General features: G+C 37.5%; 1 protein-coding gene across 1 annotated transcript in view; it reads left to right on the forward strand.

The window, feature by feature from the left end:
- Positions 1 to 14,623, forward strand: part of LOC127575493 (sodium-dependent lysophosphatidylcholine symporter 1-like) — a 76,556-nt gene that overhangs the window by 33,211 nt on the left and 28,722 nt on the right. The window contains 2 exon segments of the mRNA XM_052025426.1: positions 3,683 to 3,761; positions 8,030 to 8,223. Of these exon segments, the coding sequence (XP_051881386.1) occupies positions 3,683 to 3,761; positions 8,030 to 8,223 (273 nt within the window).

Consider the following 14,623-nt stretch of genomic DNA (forward strand, 5'->3'; position numbering starts at 1 on the left):
TACCGAAACTATTAGATAGAGGGAGAGCACAATTTGTGTACTGTGAACAGACCTGACCTGGAAAAGGTACAGAAATTATTTACTAGAGTGGCACCAGAACTGGTTACGACAAAAGGAAAGAATGCATAAGCTGAAAAAGGGAAGATTAAGGAGCAACCTGATAAAGACCATGAAAGGCTTGATATAGAATGGCTTCCAGTTGTGGGGGACATCAGATCCAAGGGCCATGAAAATAAGATAGTTAGTAATAAATCCAACAGGAAATTCAGGGGAATCTTTCCTACTGGAGATTTCTTGGAATGTGGAACTCACTAGTACGAGGAGTATTAAACATGAACCTCATAAATATTGTAAATGGGAAAGCTAGATTATCACATGAAAGAGAAAGGAACAGAGGAATATGAAGAAGCTGTGAGGAATACAAGTACTAATATAGACCTAACCATACAAGTAGCCTGTATCTATGCTGAAATTAATGTGTAGCATCATATAACTCTGTATATTGTAAAATCTAGTGAATTATTTGTGAAATAACATTTATATCAGTAACATACCAGTTGTTTTAAGTGTTGGGAATTATTATATATGTATGTTATCACTATGAGAAAATATAATGCAAAATTATTTGAAAATAGTCGGAAAAGTTTTGGTGAATATTTTTGCTAACTGCTTTGTGTAGTTTCGCACCGTGTCAATTTATTTTTATCTGTGATCCTTGTGAATTCCTTATGAAGCAGAAATAATGGAGAAGATGCATTGCTGTTATCGAAAGGCCAATTGAATATCTAATATATTCACTTGTTCCATGCACTCATAATTCTGCATATCAGTGGCCAAATCTATGGGTTGATATAAAGCTTTGGTCGTGAGGATGGAAAAAAATATATATTTCTCCCCTGATTCCAGTGCATTACAAGAATGAAGGCTTCAGGCCATCTCTTTTGGAGGCTTTATCAGTGCTTGTAGTGAAATGTTCCTCTGGTGAACCAGTGCCACAGAGAGAATAAGACTTAAGGGCCATTATGGAGACTATAATTTCCCAAGATATGTTTGTTTACAGATGCTGAAGTTTGCCATTTATTTCATTGAAGGAAGATTAAATAACTTAAAACAAACCTCTGAAGGATTTTTTTAGTTCTACTGAGAAGATTCCTCAGAGATCTGATGTTCAGGTTGGAGACAGAGTTACCAAATCAGTTTGTAATGCTGATCCCATGCTAGTGAATCAATGTGTCCCAGGAGAAATTAATATGGACATCAGCTTATATCTATTTGTAGTATCATCCCCTTAAATCAGGGAGATGAAGTGTTTAATATTTTCTTGTCTGTGCTTCCTGGAATATCATCATTTTCCACTAGAGCATTGAACGTCCTGCTGCACCATATAATCTTACCTTTACAATAGCATTGCATCCGGTGCAAACTCACATAGGCTTCTCCGGTTCCTAGTTCTTCACCAGTAGGCCTACATCCTATGCATTGGATAAATGATGATGTGATTGCAGAATATGTAATATGCACTGATGTATGTGATAGGTATTCTCTTATGCCCAACTCAACTTACCTCAAAAATGCTTGATAAGGTGTCCTCATGGGTGTTCCACAACTTCCAAAGGCTGTGCAATGTTTGCATTCGTTTTCTCAGACAGTGGGTCACATTTATCTGTAACAAATTAATTTCTGTTATGGTCGAGCTGAGAATTCACAATATTATGTAAACTGGAAATGTTGGGTATTATAACAAATGGTTTCCTTCAACATTGTAAAGACTGAAGTTTAATCATTCATCAATACGGTGTCTGTTTGAATGCCCAAGAATATGATAACAAAATATTCTGTTTGGATCTATGATACACTTAAAATAAATATGGGTGTGTGTACGTGTAGGAACTCCATTACCTTAGCACTCAAAAACATGAGACAGAATAACATTAACTGCACCTTTAATGTCCCAAAAGGTCAACTGCCTTTATTCAGTATCATCTGAAAATATAAATAATTTGCAATGAATCTCTGAAGCTGTCATTGATGTAACTTAGTACTGAGAGTGGGATGTTAGGTATTAGATCAGTGAATTAGTCACTTGTCCAGTCCCTGAGATCCCACTCTCAGTATTTCCTCAGCCCCAATGTTATTCCATAAATATGTACTTAATGTATTCTATCTTTCAATTAAGTTCTTCATTCCCACTGATTATCCAAAAATCCCAGTGTTTTGTGTTTAACTTATATGTTTAGCATTTCTATTTGTTCTCTGTTGAAGCATTTTAAAACAACTTACCCTATTTCTATGAAATTAAATTTTTTAAAATTAAATACCTCATTCTTGATTCATGGATATATGTGATTTCTTGGATTATTTGGAACATCATAATTCTGTGGTAGCTCTCCCACAGAAGTCTCGAGATTCTTATATCATGCATCTTACTGGTGTGATTTACCATTACCAAGGTGGGTGGAGCATTGTCTCTCGAGTTCCTTAATATACCAACTCATAAGGTAGTGGTGGATTAGATTTATCATTGCAGACTCTGAACTGCCTCAGGCTTTCTTAGTTAACATTTGGTTGAATGATGTTGCTGATGAAAATATTTTTTGTACCTTTTCACATAGCAAGCTATCTTCTGATTTACCTTTGAGATGTAACACACCTAAATTGTTAGTTTATTTCATTTGTATTGGAGATATCTACCTAGAATAACTCTTTCCATTTTAGCACCACTTTCCTGCACTGATCCCATATCCCTGGCTTCAGTGTCTCCCTTTCTTAATATTTTGGACCTTCTACATCTTTCTTAGTTATTAAATTCACATCCTCCCACTTACTACTAATTTTACCTTAGGGTCTTGTCTCAATTCCAATTTCTTTCCCACCCTCCTTCTCTCTAAAATAAATCTCACTTTTCCTTGTTTTCTTTCAGGTGCCATCTTTTTCATACTAGTTTTTCAATTTTTATCTGGTAAACATTCTCAGTTACTTACAGAAATGTTATAATAATTTTCATACCAGATTGGCAATGACTAAATCCTTAATTTGCTTGATAAACTCTCCTCTGTGGAGGCTGGAGCAGAATTTTAATTTTAATTTCAAGGGAAATAAAGAGCAACATAGATGAAGTCCCTATTTTAAAACCAGTCTAATAAAGGGAAATTGTATGAAGTGCAGTATCAGTGAGAATAATATTTTGAATTCATTACATTTGTTTAACATTTCCCTTGCTAATAAATATCATGTTTAGCAAATGTACAATGGAAAAAGACAACTGCAACATATACTTTGTAAACCAATACTTTGTAATAAGTTCGATTATGGGGAATTCTCCTATTGTATTCCATTAAAGAACAAATATATTCTTTTCTTTCCTGAAGATAATTTGAAATGGCAGGAAGTCCAAATGCACAAGTGAAAATATACAAACTATCAGAAGATAGTCAAAAATGGTCCGAATGACCTTAATTGTGAAAATCTGTGTGCTTTTGTAGAAGTATTAGAATAATAATAATAATCTGTGAAAACATTCGATTCCAAATAGGTATTTGTGGATCAAAACTACATACTGATTACTCCACGATCTGGAACATATCTGTCAAGTGATATTCTGTTGTGAGTTGCTCTTGATTAAGCACTGGGGACATTCCAAGGGAACCCTGCTAAACTTCATCAATTATATCTCCTTTTGCAGTGTTTCCATGTGCCATACTCAGCCCTCACCATGTTTTTAAGCAGTGATCAGAAGGAGAGAGACACAGCAACTGCTTACCGTAAGTATAATTTCTTCCAAAAAAGGTTTCAGTAAAATCAATGACATGTTTTATGGACATTTACTTTGAACTTATCTGAGGCCATCTGCTGGTAACGGTAAGTAGATGTGTACAGTCAATTAATGGATACTTTATAAACTGGAACATAACAACATAAGAAATAGAAGCATTCAACCCCTCATGGCTGCTCTGCCATTTCATAAAATTAAGGCTAATCTTTTAATTCGGTGTCACTTCCCTCCACTGATCATATATACCCTGATTCCATTAATATCTAAAAATGTATCAATTTATGCCTTGAATATACACAGTCTTCACAGTCCTAGTATAGAGAGAATTCCAAAGATTTACAATCCTCTGGGTGAAAAAAATCTCATCTTTGTTATTATTTTAAGACTGTGACCACTGGCTGTAGATGCCCCAGCCAGGGAAAATATCATCCCTGCAACTATCCAGCCCCATAGAGCCATTTCAATGAGATCGTCTCATTCTTCTAAACTGATGGAGGTCCACCAGACCTAACTTCTCCTCATATGAAAAATTACTCCATCTCAGGAATCAATTGGTAAACCTTTGTTGTTCTCCATCTATTGCAACTACATCCTTTCTTAGCAACTGTAATTGGACCTTTGCACAATATTCCAGATACAGTCTCACCCAAGCCCTGTATAATTGGAGCAATAGATCTCTTCTCTTAAATCCTCTTGCAATAAATCTGACTTATCACTTGCCTTCCTAATTGCTTGCTGGACTTGCACGTTAACTTTCTGTCATTCCTGAATAAGAATACCCAGGTCCCACTGAACGATGAAAGCTTTTAATCTCTCACCATTTAAAACCATGCTGATTTTCTATCAAAGTGGATGACCTCTCATTTTTCCACATCATGATCCATCTGCCATGTCATCACCCATTCACCTAGCCTGACTTTATATCCCTTAAGCCTCTCTGCCCACGCTGCCACCCAGCTTGGTATAATCAGCAAGCTTGATATATATCACTTGATGCCCAGATCTTGATGTAGATTGAGAATAGCTGGGGTTCCTAATGCCAATCCTTGTAACACCCCACTTGTCACAGCCTCAAAAACTGAAAATGGCATGTTTCATTCCAACTCAGTTTTCTGTCTGTTAACCAATTCCCAATCCATGTCAGTATATTACCCCCAAAACAGTGTGTTTGGTTTTGTTTAATATTTTCTTGTTTGGCACCTTATTGAAGGCCTTCTGGATATCCAAGTACATCATGTCAACTGGTTCACCCTATCTAAACTGATTGATGCAACCTCAAAATTTCCCCTATTGATGTCTGGCTATCTGATCTATAGTTCCTGGTTTTCTCCACCCCTTCTTTAATAAATAGACTCTAAGGAATTTTGGAAGGTGATAACAGCTATCTTCATAGCTATCTCTTCAAAAACCTTTGCATGTAGGTCATCAGGCTGAGTAATTATTGCCTTTCTGTCCCTTTAATTTCCCCAATGATACCTTTTTCATGAATGCTAATTTCTTTGAACTTCCCATTTACTCTAGACCTTCAGTTCTCCATTACTGAGGTTTTCTGCAACCCTTTTCATCAAGACTGACATGAAATATTTGCCACTTCCTTTTTCTCCAATATAATTCCACTTGTCTCAATCTGTAACTTTAGCTAATCTTTTCCTTTTTACATATCTGTACAAAACAATTACAGTCTGTTTTCATGTTCCTTACTAGGCTACTCCTGTAAACACTGTCCCTTTACTTATCAAGACCTTCATCATTTATTGCTGAATTATGCAATTCTCCCAAACCTCAGGCATTATTTTTATTGTATAAATTGTTAGTCTGTCCTTAGATCTGATGCTGTCTTCTCTTGATAGCCACAGCTGGATTACTTTCTCTGTTATTTTGCCTTAAAGACATGTATTAATTCTTTAATTAGCCTTTGCTTATTTACTGTCATAATTTTAATGTAGTTTCCCTATTTACCATAGCCAACTCACGCATCATGCCTTTGCACACTCAGTGTGGGTTGTTCTTGATTATTGTGTTTGTGTGAATCATCTGTACTTTGTTACTGACCCCATGAATGATATCTCAGGCTAAATGATTAATTTACAAATACAAAAGAAATAGCAATTTTGTGATTGACAGAAACTGTAAATTAACTTTGGAGTTTTGCATTATATTTACCAGAGGATGAGCCCATTATTTTCTTATGCAATTTCATTGCATTAGTTACATGTTGTTCATTGTCCCTACACATTGTCCTTGGGGTCCTTTAGTTCTTATTTGGAATACTGTTTCAAAGGAGATAATTGCAGAAAAATTTTTCAAGAGAGAACGCCATGTAATCATTAAGATATTAGGATGACCAATTTTCTATCTGTCAGAAGGATGATTATTCTGACCCTCATTTAAGGGCATGCTTGAGACAGGTTGATACCCTGTTTCAGATTATTAGCTTGCTCAAACTCCCACCCAAATCAAAGCCACTTATTTTTAGGGATTATCTTTCTCTGTATTGACTCTGCTCTCTTCAAACAGATATTGCCTGATCCCATGAGAAGTTCCCAGCGTCTTCTGTTTTATTTCAGATTTTCATCATCTGCAGTATTTTGATTTTGTACTGGTAATGGTTAAGGGCCCTTCTTACAGGTCTTGGAGATCCAACTTTACTTTAATGTAGTGGATGGCTTGCTGGAAGGCTACTTAAATTAATCGTGATGAAAACTATCAGTATTGTGATATTTTAAAGAAATAATTGACATTTAAATTTTAGTCAGCTGAAATGAGGAACCAAAATCCTGATTCAATTTCATCGTAATGTGATCATGATGCTTATGGTTTCAGATAACATTAGGTAATATTGTAGAAGAAAAAAATCATAACAGCTTTTAAAAATAATGCTGATCAGTAGGTTGAAGTATGCAGCTATAGTTGTGCAAAAAAAATTTTAAAAATTGTGGCATTACAGATTCCTTCACATATGAAAGTGCATGTTAATCTTTGCACTAGGTTGACAAGACTCCTGCACATCAAGTTGTTTGTGTGCTTTTGCTCTACAAAGACTCATGCCATGATTTCCAGAATCATTCCAGGGCGTTCAGAAGTGCCAGTGGCAATTGGCTTTCAGGCAACCATCTATTGCTTAGTGCATAAAGACTTAGTGCCATACAATAATAAAAGCTCTAGCTCTATTCCAGGTATGAAGAAAAGTTAAAGATGCTCTGCTGGTTTTCTGTGGAGGTGACCTACTCATTGTTTTCAAGAGAGAAGAAAGAACAATGTTTATTATAGCAAAGGATTTAAACATCAAGGGGCACAAATTAAACTTAGAAGCTCCAGAACAAGAAGGGATGTCTGATACAGCTTCATTACAAAGGGTAACAGAATTGTAGAATAAATCACCATTGAAGCAGAGATGATAAATGGGCTCAAGGGACATTTTTAAAGCAACAAGTAATTAAAGAATATGGAGAGAATGTGATTTTTGCAAATGGGACAGACTCATTGCAACTGGGAACTCAACACAGGTAGCATATGTAAGGTTTTGCCCCATTAATCTCTTACATCATTTGGATCATTACTTTAAAACAGTTTCCTCTTTGATCCCAAATTTTCATTTTCAATGTTTCTAGTATGCTGATTTTGAGATACATTTATCATTCATTCTAAAAATTTTCAATATCACTTCATTCCTGTATGATTTATATTTCCAATTAAAACCAAAACAAAAATAACATGGTATAAATTATCTTTTCACGTTAAAGATTTCAATTTTAAATATTGACCTAAAGCAAGATGAGAGCAAGTAATGAAGCTTACTTCTGCACCAAGTCTTGTCACAATAAAGTTATGGGTACATGATGATGAGAAGTGTTCCATTTGTTAGCACAAACGTCCCACGCCTTTGTAAAGCACAAAATGTACAAACAGGTGATGAGAAAAACATTACTGAATGTTGCAATGTTTCTTCATCAAGGAAAATAAAGTGTGACTTCTGTGGTTGCTACAAAAACACAAAACCTAAGGGGATAAAGTTGATAAAGAGAGAAATTAAAAGCAATATAAATTTTTCAGCAATTGCTTGTGTTAAATGTGTAATGCGGTAATAGATGCTTATTGTATTCTATTTGGTTCCATTGAAGCATTTAATGCAAATGACTTGGGGTGACTTTCTGCCTCATTGTAACACACTGTTGATTTTTCTATAACTAAGCAGCACGACAAATCACTGGATAAGATGATTGAAAGGAACCCAGCATTTTTCTCTTTCTTCTACAGGTATGACAATGGAAGCATTTGGAACAATGATTGGAGCTGCTGTCCAGGGGCAGATTGTTGCACAGGGCCATGCCTCCAATCACTGCTTTCTACAGAACATGTCAGAAGTTACCAGTACCAACTCCACCATGATAATCAGTCAGCCTGATGGCAACATCAGCACCTTGCAGCCAAAAGACTTACTCTCCCATACAGTAAGTAATTTAGCCAGAAATTCCAGAATTGGATAGGTAAAGGAGGAATTTGGAACAGAACTCATTCTTCAGGATTTCCTTCAGTTCCTGATTCCTACAAAAATTCCTGACGAAGAGGTGGGGTGTGGAATGCAGAAGCTGTAGTGGTGGTCTTGTGATTCTTCTGCTATACCCACTTTAACCTCAGTATGACCTTATGACTACATTTAGAGGTGAGCCTCCTGAGATGCCAGACTTCTGGAAATCTGGCTAATTCCACCCAGAGCACAGTGAATAATAAATGCCATTCCAAGAGGGTACTCTTGTCTTGCAGTGGCATTAAGTGGGGTCCATAATCCTGTACCCCAAAGGCAATTAGTGTCAGAAGAATCAATTAGTACTAGGAAAGTGGCATATCTTTACTGGAACAGACAACAAATCCATTCAGATCACATTGATTGACAGACCTGGCATTCCAAATAGAACAGTAACATGCAACTGTAGAACTCTGTTACCTGTGGCATGTCCTCTCTATTAAATGGTCTAAGCTCTTAGTTTTATCATGCATACTTGTCTCTCTCCAAAATTACAGGCTTTTTGTATGTTTCACTCCCTCCATCTTCTCACTTGAACGGCTCAGTGAATTGTTATTTTGCAAGCTTTCCTACTATGTTATTTTTGCTTCCTCTGGGACCTTTTCTTCAAACTCAAGAGGGCAGTCTTGCAGAATCCTTTCATGGCTATCATAAGCTTGGCAAATGTCTATTGTTTAATTTTATCCATGGAAAAGTACCTGATTTATATTTTGCATAGCTCCCACTGACGTGAATGAGTCAGAAATTATTTTATGGTGCATTTATCTCCTGTACTTGTTTCATTCCCTTTGGTGACTTGTAATGCACTGATAATATATTCTTTAACAATTGAAGCAACTGTAAAATACTTTCCTACTTAATTTTAATGCTAAATTTATGTGAAGTTGAAGGTGTTCTGCTTAAGGTTGTTGATTATTATCATTGGGGAATATACACCAATCATATGAGGTGGCCCAGTATGTTTTTGTTTTTCAGTTAACTTCAATGATCAGCCATTAGTTACCCCAAAATGCTTTTAAAATCCCCAAAATCAGTTTATGAGTTTTGATTTTGAACAAGAGAAGCTATCTTTTACAAAAATAAAGTCTTGCAGATACTGGAAATCTGAAATAAAAATAGAAGATTCCCAATCTACTCTGCATCTGTTCTTATGAATTGATGAACCTAGATCAGAAACATCAACTCTGTGTTTCTCTCCCTTCAGTGGCTGTTTGATTAGGTGAAGATATTTTATTTTATTTACCTTTTGATTTCACTAATATAAACCAACTCTATGATGTTTTCAGAAAGAATGTAGATGGCATCTAGATTTTCCTTTGACCCATCAGCTGTTGGATATGAGAGGTTACTAGATTTGAAAACATGTAGCTTTAGGGAAATTATGATTATAATTCCATGGTATATGGCAAAACACATCATTGTCAGTCACTTCAATTAAAATAAAGCTTAACATTAGGCTGTTTATGGTGGAAGATGACTTTTGCTAGAGATATTACTGTGCACATTAATTGCCCTAAGAAAGCACTTTAAAAAAAAATTCTTTTCTGCTCTTTGAGGCATATGATATTATTGAAGGATAGTAGAATTATTTCTTATATCAGATGTCTAGTGTTAGCATCAAACACTCAGGTCAAGAAACCCCAATAAATCTTCAAAGAAGTATTAACAATTCCCCCACATGAAGTAGATGTTGTCTCATAATACAAAGCGAGTTATATAAATGCTTTTAGTAGCATTATAAGGTAGCACTGTTTTCAATGTAACTCATATTGCTAATAGTTCTCTCAGTGACATGGATTTGTATCATTTGCTGTGCTTACTTTCCCTTTATGAAGACTTACTTCTGTTCAAGGCCGTATAAGTGAGCTGTGCTTAAAAGAAGTGCCTGCTGGGGAACTGGAGGACAAGGTTATAGCTCTTTCCATAACCTGCATTCCTTCTTAATATAGTTTCCTCAACAGGAACACAAAATTTAGCCCAATATTCTTTAAGTATATAGGAATACAACAAGGCCATTCAGTCCCAAGAGGCAATTCACTACTCTGTGAGATAATGACCAATCTGTATCCTACCTCGCCCAACTGCCTTGGTTCCACATGCCTTAATGTCCTTTGTTAGAAAAATCTGTTGATCTTTGTTATAAAATTATTAATTGTACTCACAATTTTGGTTGGAAAAATTGTGAAATCTCCACCACTATTTGGATGAACAACTGTTTCCTAGCTTCTCTCTTGAATAGTCTGACTGTGAACTTAAAATAAAATCCCCTTATCCAAGAGATTCTCCTTCAAGTTAAAAATAAAATGTCTCCAACTACCCAGTCAATTCCTTTCCAAAACAGAAAGACCTAAACTTATAAAAACTTTTTTTTAAACTTTTCAGGTCACCTCAAAACTTTATATATTCCAGGGAACAAAAGCCTACTTTATACAACTTCTCATAATCTAACCGTTGGAGCTCTGGTTGATGAATCTGCACCAATCAGCTTCCAGAGTCATATATTGTTTCCAAGATGTGGCATCCAGAGAAATAACTGGTCCTCCAGACCTAGTCTAAAAAGGGCTTTGTAAAGTCCCATTACCTTCCAGCCTTTACTTATAAAGATTAACATTCTATTAGCCATTCTGATTGGCTTTTTATCTATTACATTTTAGTGATTGAAGTATTTTGACTCCTACATGATATTAGACCTCCACTTCCTAGCTCTTTGTTCAAAAGATATGTGTACCTAACCTCCATCCATCCAAAATCATTATCAAATGTACCAGAATTGAAATAAAAACAGAAAATGCTGGAAACACTCAGCAAGTCAGGCAGCATCTACAGAAAGAGAAACAGAGTTCACGTTTCCAGTCAAATACCCTTCATCAGAACTCCCTGACCTGCTGAGTATTTCCAGTATTCATTTTTACTATTTCCGATTTCCAGCATTTGCAGTTTTTTTTGATTTTCATTTACCAGAAATGAAATCCATCTGCCAGAGTTTTCCCCTGTGTAATTTTATGCTCGTTCCCACCTTACAATGCCTTGTGTTATTGGCAGATTGGGATATATTGAGCTATCAATGTCACCAATAAACATGGTGAGCAATTGAGACCTCATGAGACACCAGGAGTCACTTCTTCCCAATTCATGGACAAACCCATTTCCCTACTCCCTGATTTATTTAATCTCCAAACCAGTTTAATAACTTGACTTCAATCCCATTGACAATTTCCATGTGGAGCTTGGTATGCCTAAATAATGTAGATGTTCCCCTGTGTATTACTTTAGTTCTTCCTCAAAGGAAGTCAATTAAGGTTCATCAAACATGACCTACCATTTGCAAATCAATATTGCTAGTCATTAATCAACCTAAATTTCTTTAAGTGCATCCATTGCTCTGCCTTGGTTTATGTATTCTAGTGTTTCCAACAATATATGTTAATCTAATGGTAAATACTTTTATGGCTTCCCTCGCCTTTAATTAAACAATTATGTTTTTAATTTCCCAGCCAAAATAAGCAGTTCTTGAATTGAGAGAGCTTGATTTGAAAAATCATGGCTTAAGAATTTGCAGTTTCTACAACTACATCCTTTGAAACCCAAGGGTGGAACCGGAGTCACTCTTTAGTGTTATTATTCCAATACCAGGACTAATCTTATGAGGGCACAAGAGACTGCAAATGCTGGAAATGTGGAGCAACACACAAAGGAGCTGGAGGAACTCAATGGGTCAGGCAGCATCTATGGAGAGAAATGGACCCTCGACATTTCAGGTCAGGACCGTTCATCAGGACTTCCCGACCTGAAATATTGACTAATCTTATGAGGATGTGTGTGTCCAGTCATCTCATATGTCCTGAACCTGTAGAAATCCAATAAAGTAGGGAGCCTCATCTGGCATACTGATGAAGTCCTGCCTCAAAAGCACCTTGACAGCCTTGGATGAGAGGCAAGTTCAGGGAAAAGCTTTACCTCTTGTCAAAGTTTGTGATGCTTTGGAAGAGATTGCAGGGTCACTGACAGAGATTTTTAAATCTTTGCTGGCCACAGGTGAGGTGGCAGATGATTGGAGGACAGCAAATGAGAAACCTTTATTCAAGAAGAGCAGCAGGGATAAGCCAGGTAATCACAGGCCAGTGAGCCTAATGTCAGTGCTGGGGAAGTTATTGGAAAAACTTCTGAGGGACAGAATTAATCTATACTTGGAGAGGCAGAGCTTAATCAGGAATGACAACATAGTTTTGTTGGTGGGAGATCCTGTTTGACTAATTTGAGTTTTTTGAAGAAGTAACAAAATATATTGATGAAGGCAGTTTGGTTGATGTAGTTTACATGGACCTCAGAAAGGCCTTTGATAAAGGTCATATTGAAGATTTATCAAAAAGGTTAGAAACCATGGGATTCAAGGCAAGTTGGAAAATTGCATCCAAAGTTGGCTTGGTAATAGGAGACAGAGGGTGATGATGGAGGGTTGCTTTTGTGATTGCAAGTCAGTGACCAGTGGTGTATCATAGGGATAGGTGCTGGGACTTTTGATGTTTGCCATGTACATTAATATTTTGGATATAAATGTGAGAGTAATGACTAGTAATTTTGTATATGACATGAAAATTGATGGTATTATTGATAGTGAGGAGGATAGTCTCTGATAACAGAACAAGACTGATCAGCTGGTGAATTGGCCAGTGCAATGGCAGATAGAATTTAAACATGATAATTGTAGGTAATGCATTTTGGTAGGTCTAATTAGGGTAGGATATACAGTCAGGATAGAAGAGGAGAGCAGTAGTGACAGGGGATTCAATAGTAAGGGGAGCAGACAGGAGATTCTATGGACTTGAAAGAGACTCCCGGATGGTATGTTGCCTCTCAGGTGCCAGGTCATAGATGCCTCGGATCGGGTCCACGCATTCTGAAGGGGGAGGGCGAACAGCCAGAGGTCGCGGTACATAATGGTACTAATGACATAGAAAGGAAAAGAGGTGAGGTCCTGAAGAGGGAATATAGGGAGTTAGGTAGGAAGCTGAAAAGCAGGACTGCAAGGGTAGTAATCTCTGGATTGCTGCCTGTGCCACATGCCAGTAAGGATAAGAATAGGTTGATTTGGCAGACAAATGCGTGGCTGAGGAGTTGGTGCAGGGAGCAGGGTTTCAGACTTGTGGATCATTGGGATCTCTTCTGGGGAAGGTACGACCTGTACAAAAGGAATGGGTTACACCTGAACTGGAGGGGGATCAATATTCTTGCAGGCAGGTTTGCTAGAACTGTTGGAGAGGATTTAAACTAGTTTGGCAGGGGGATGGGAACCCAAGTGTTAGGTCAGAGGTTGGTGTATTTAGGGTACAAGTAGATGCAGCGTATAGAAGGACTGTGAGGAAGGATAGGCAGTTGAAAGGGCAAAATTGCAGTCAGTTCGATGGGCTGAAATGTGTCTAATGCGAGAAGTATCAGGAACAAGGGTGATGAACTTAGAACTATGACGTTGTGGCCATTACAGAGACTTGGTTGTCACAAGGGCAGGAATGGCTGCTGGATACTCCGGGGTTCAGAAGTTTCAAAAGGGACAGGGAGGGAGGTAAAAGAGGTGGGGGAGTGGCTTTGCTGATCAGGGATAGTATCACAGCTGTAGAAAGGGACGACGTCCTGGAGGGATCGTCAACTGAGTCAGTGTGGGTGGAAGGGAGCAATCACTCTATTGGGAGTATTCCACAAACCCCCAAGAGCAGCAGAGACACTGAGGAGCTGATTGGGAGGCAGATTTTGGAAAGTTGCAAAAATAACAGTGTTGTTGTCACGGGTGATTTCAAGTTCCCTAATATTGATTGGCAACTCCTTAGTGTAAAGGGAATAGATGGGGCCGAGTTTGTTAGGTGTGTCAGGAAGGATTCCTGACACAGTATGTGACAGGCTGACTGGAGGAAAGGCCATACTGGACCTGGTACTAGGCAATGAGCCTGATCAGGTTTCAGATCTCTCAGTGGGAGATCATTTTGGAGACAGTGACAATAACTCCTTGACCTTTACCATAGCCTTGGAGAGGGATGGGAGCAGACAATGTTGGAAAGTATTTAATTGGGGGAGGGGGAATTAGGCAGGAACTTGGGAGCGTAAATTGGGAACAGATATTCTTGGGGAAGTGCACAACGAAATGTGGAGGATGTTTAGGGAGTACTTGCATGGGGTTCTGGATAGCTTTGTGCCACTGAGGCAGGGTAAGGATGGTAGAGTGAAGGAACCATAGTTGACAAGAGATGTAGAATATCTTGTCAAAAGGAAGAAAGAAGTTTACCTAAGGTTTGGAAAGCAAGGATCAGACAGGGTTCTGGAGAGTTATATGGTAG

The sequence above is a fragment of the Pristis pectinata genome, chromosome 10 (genome assembly GCF_009764475.1).
Source record: "Pristis pectinata isolate sPriPec2 chromosome 10, sPriPec2.1.pri, whole genome shotgun sequence".
NCBI lineage: Eukaryota > Metazoa > Chordata > Chondrichthyes > Rhinopristiformes > Pristidae > Pristis > Pristis pectinata.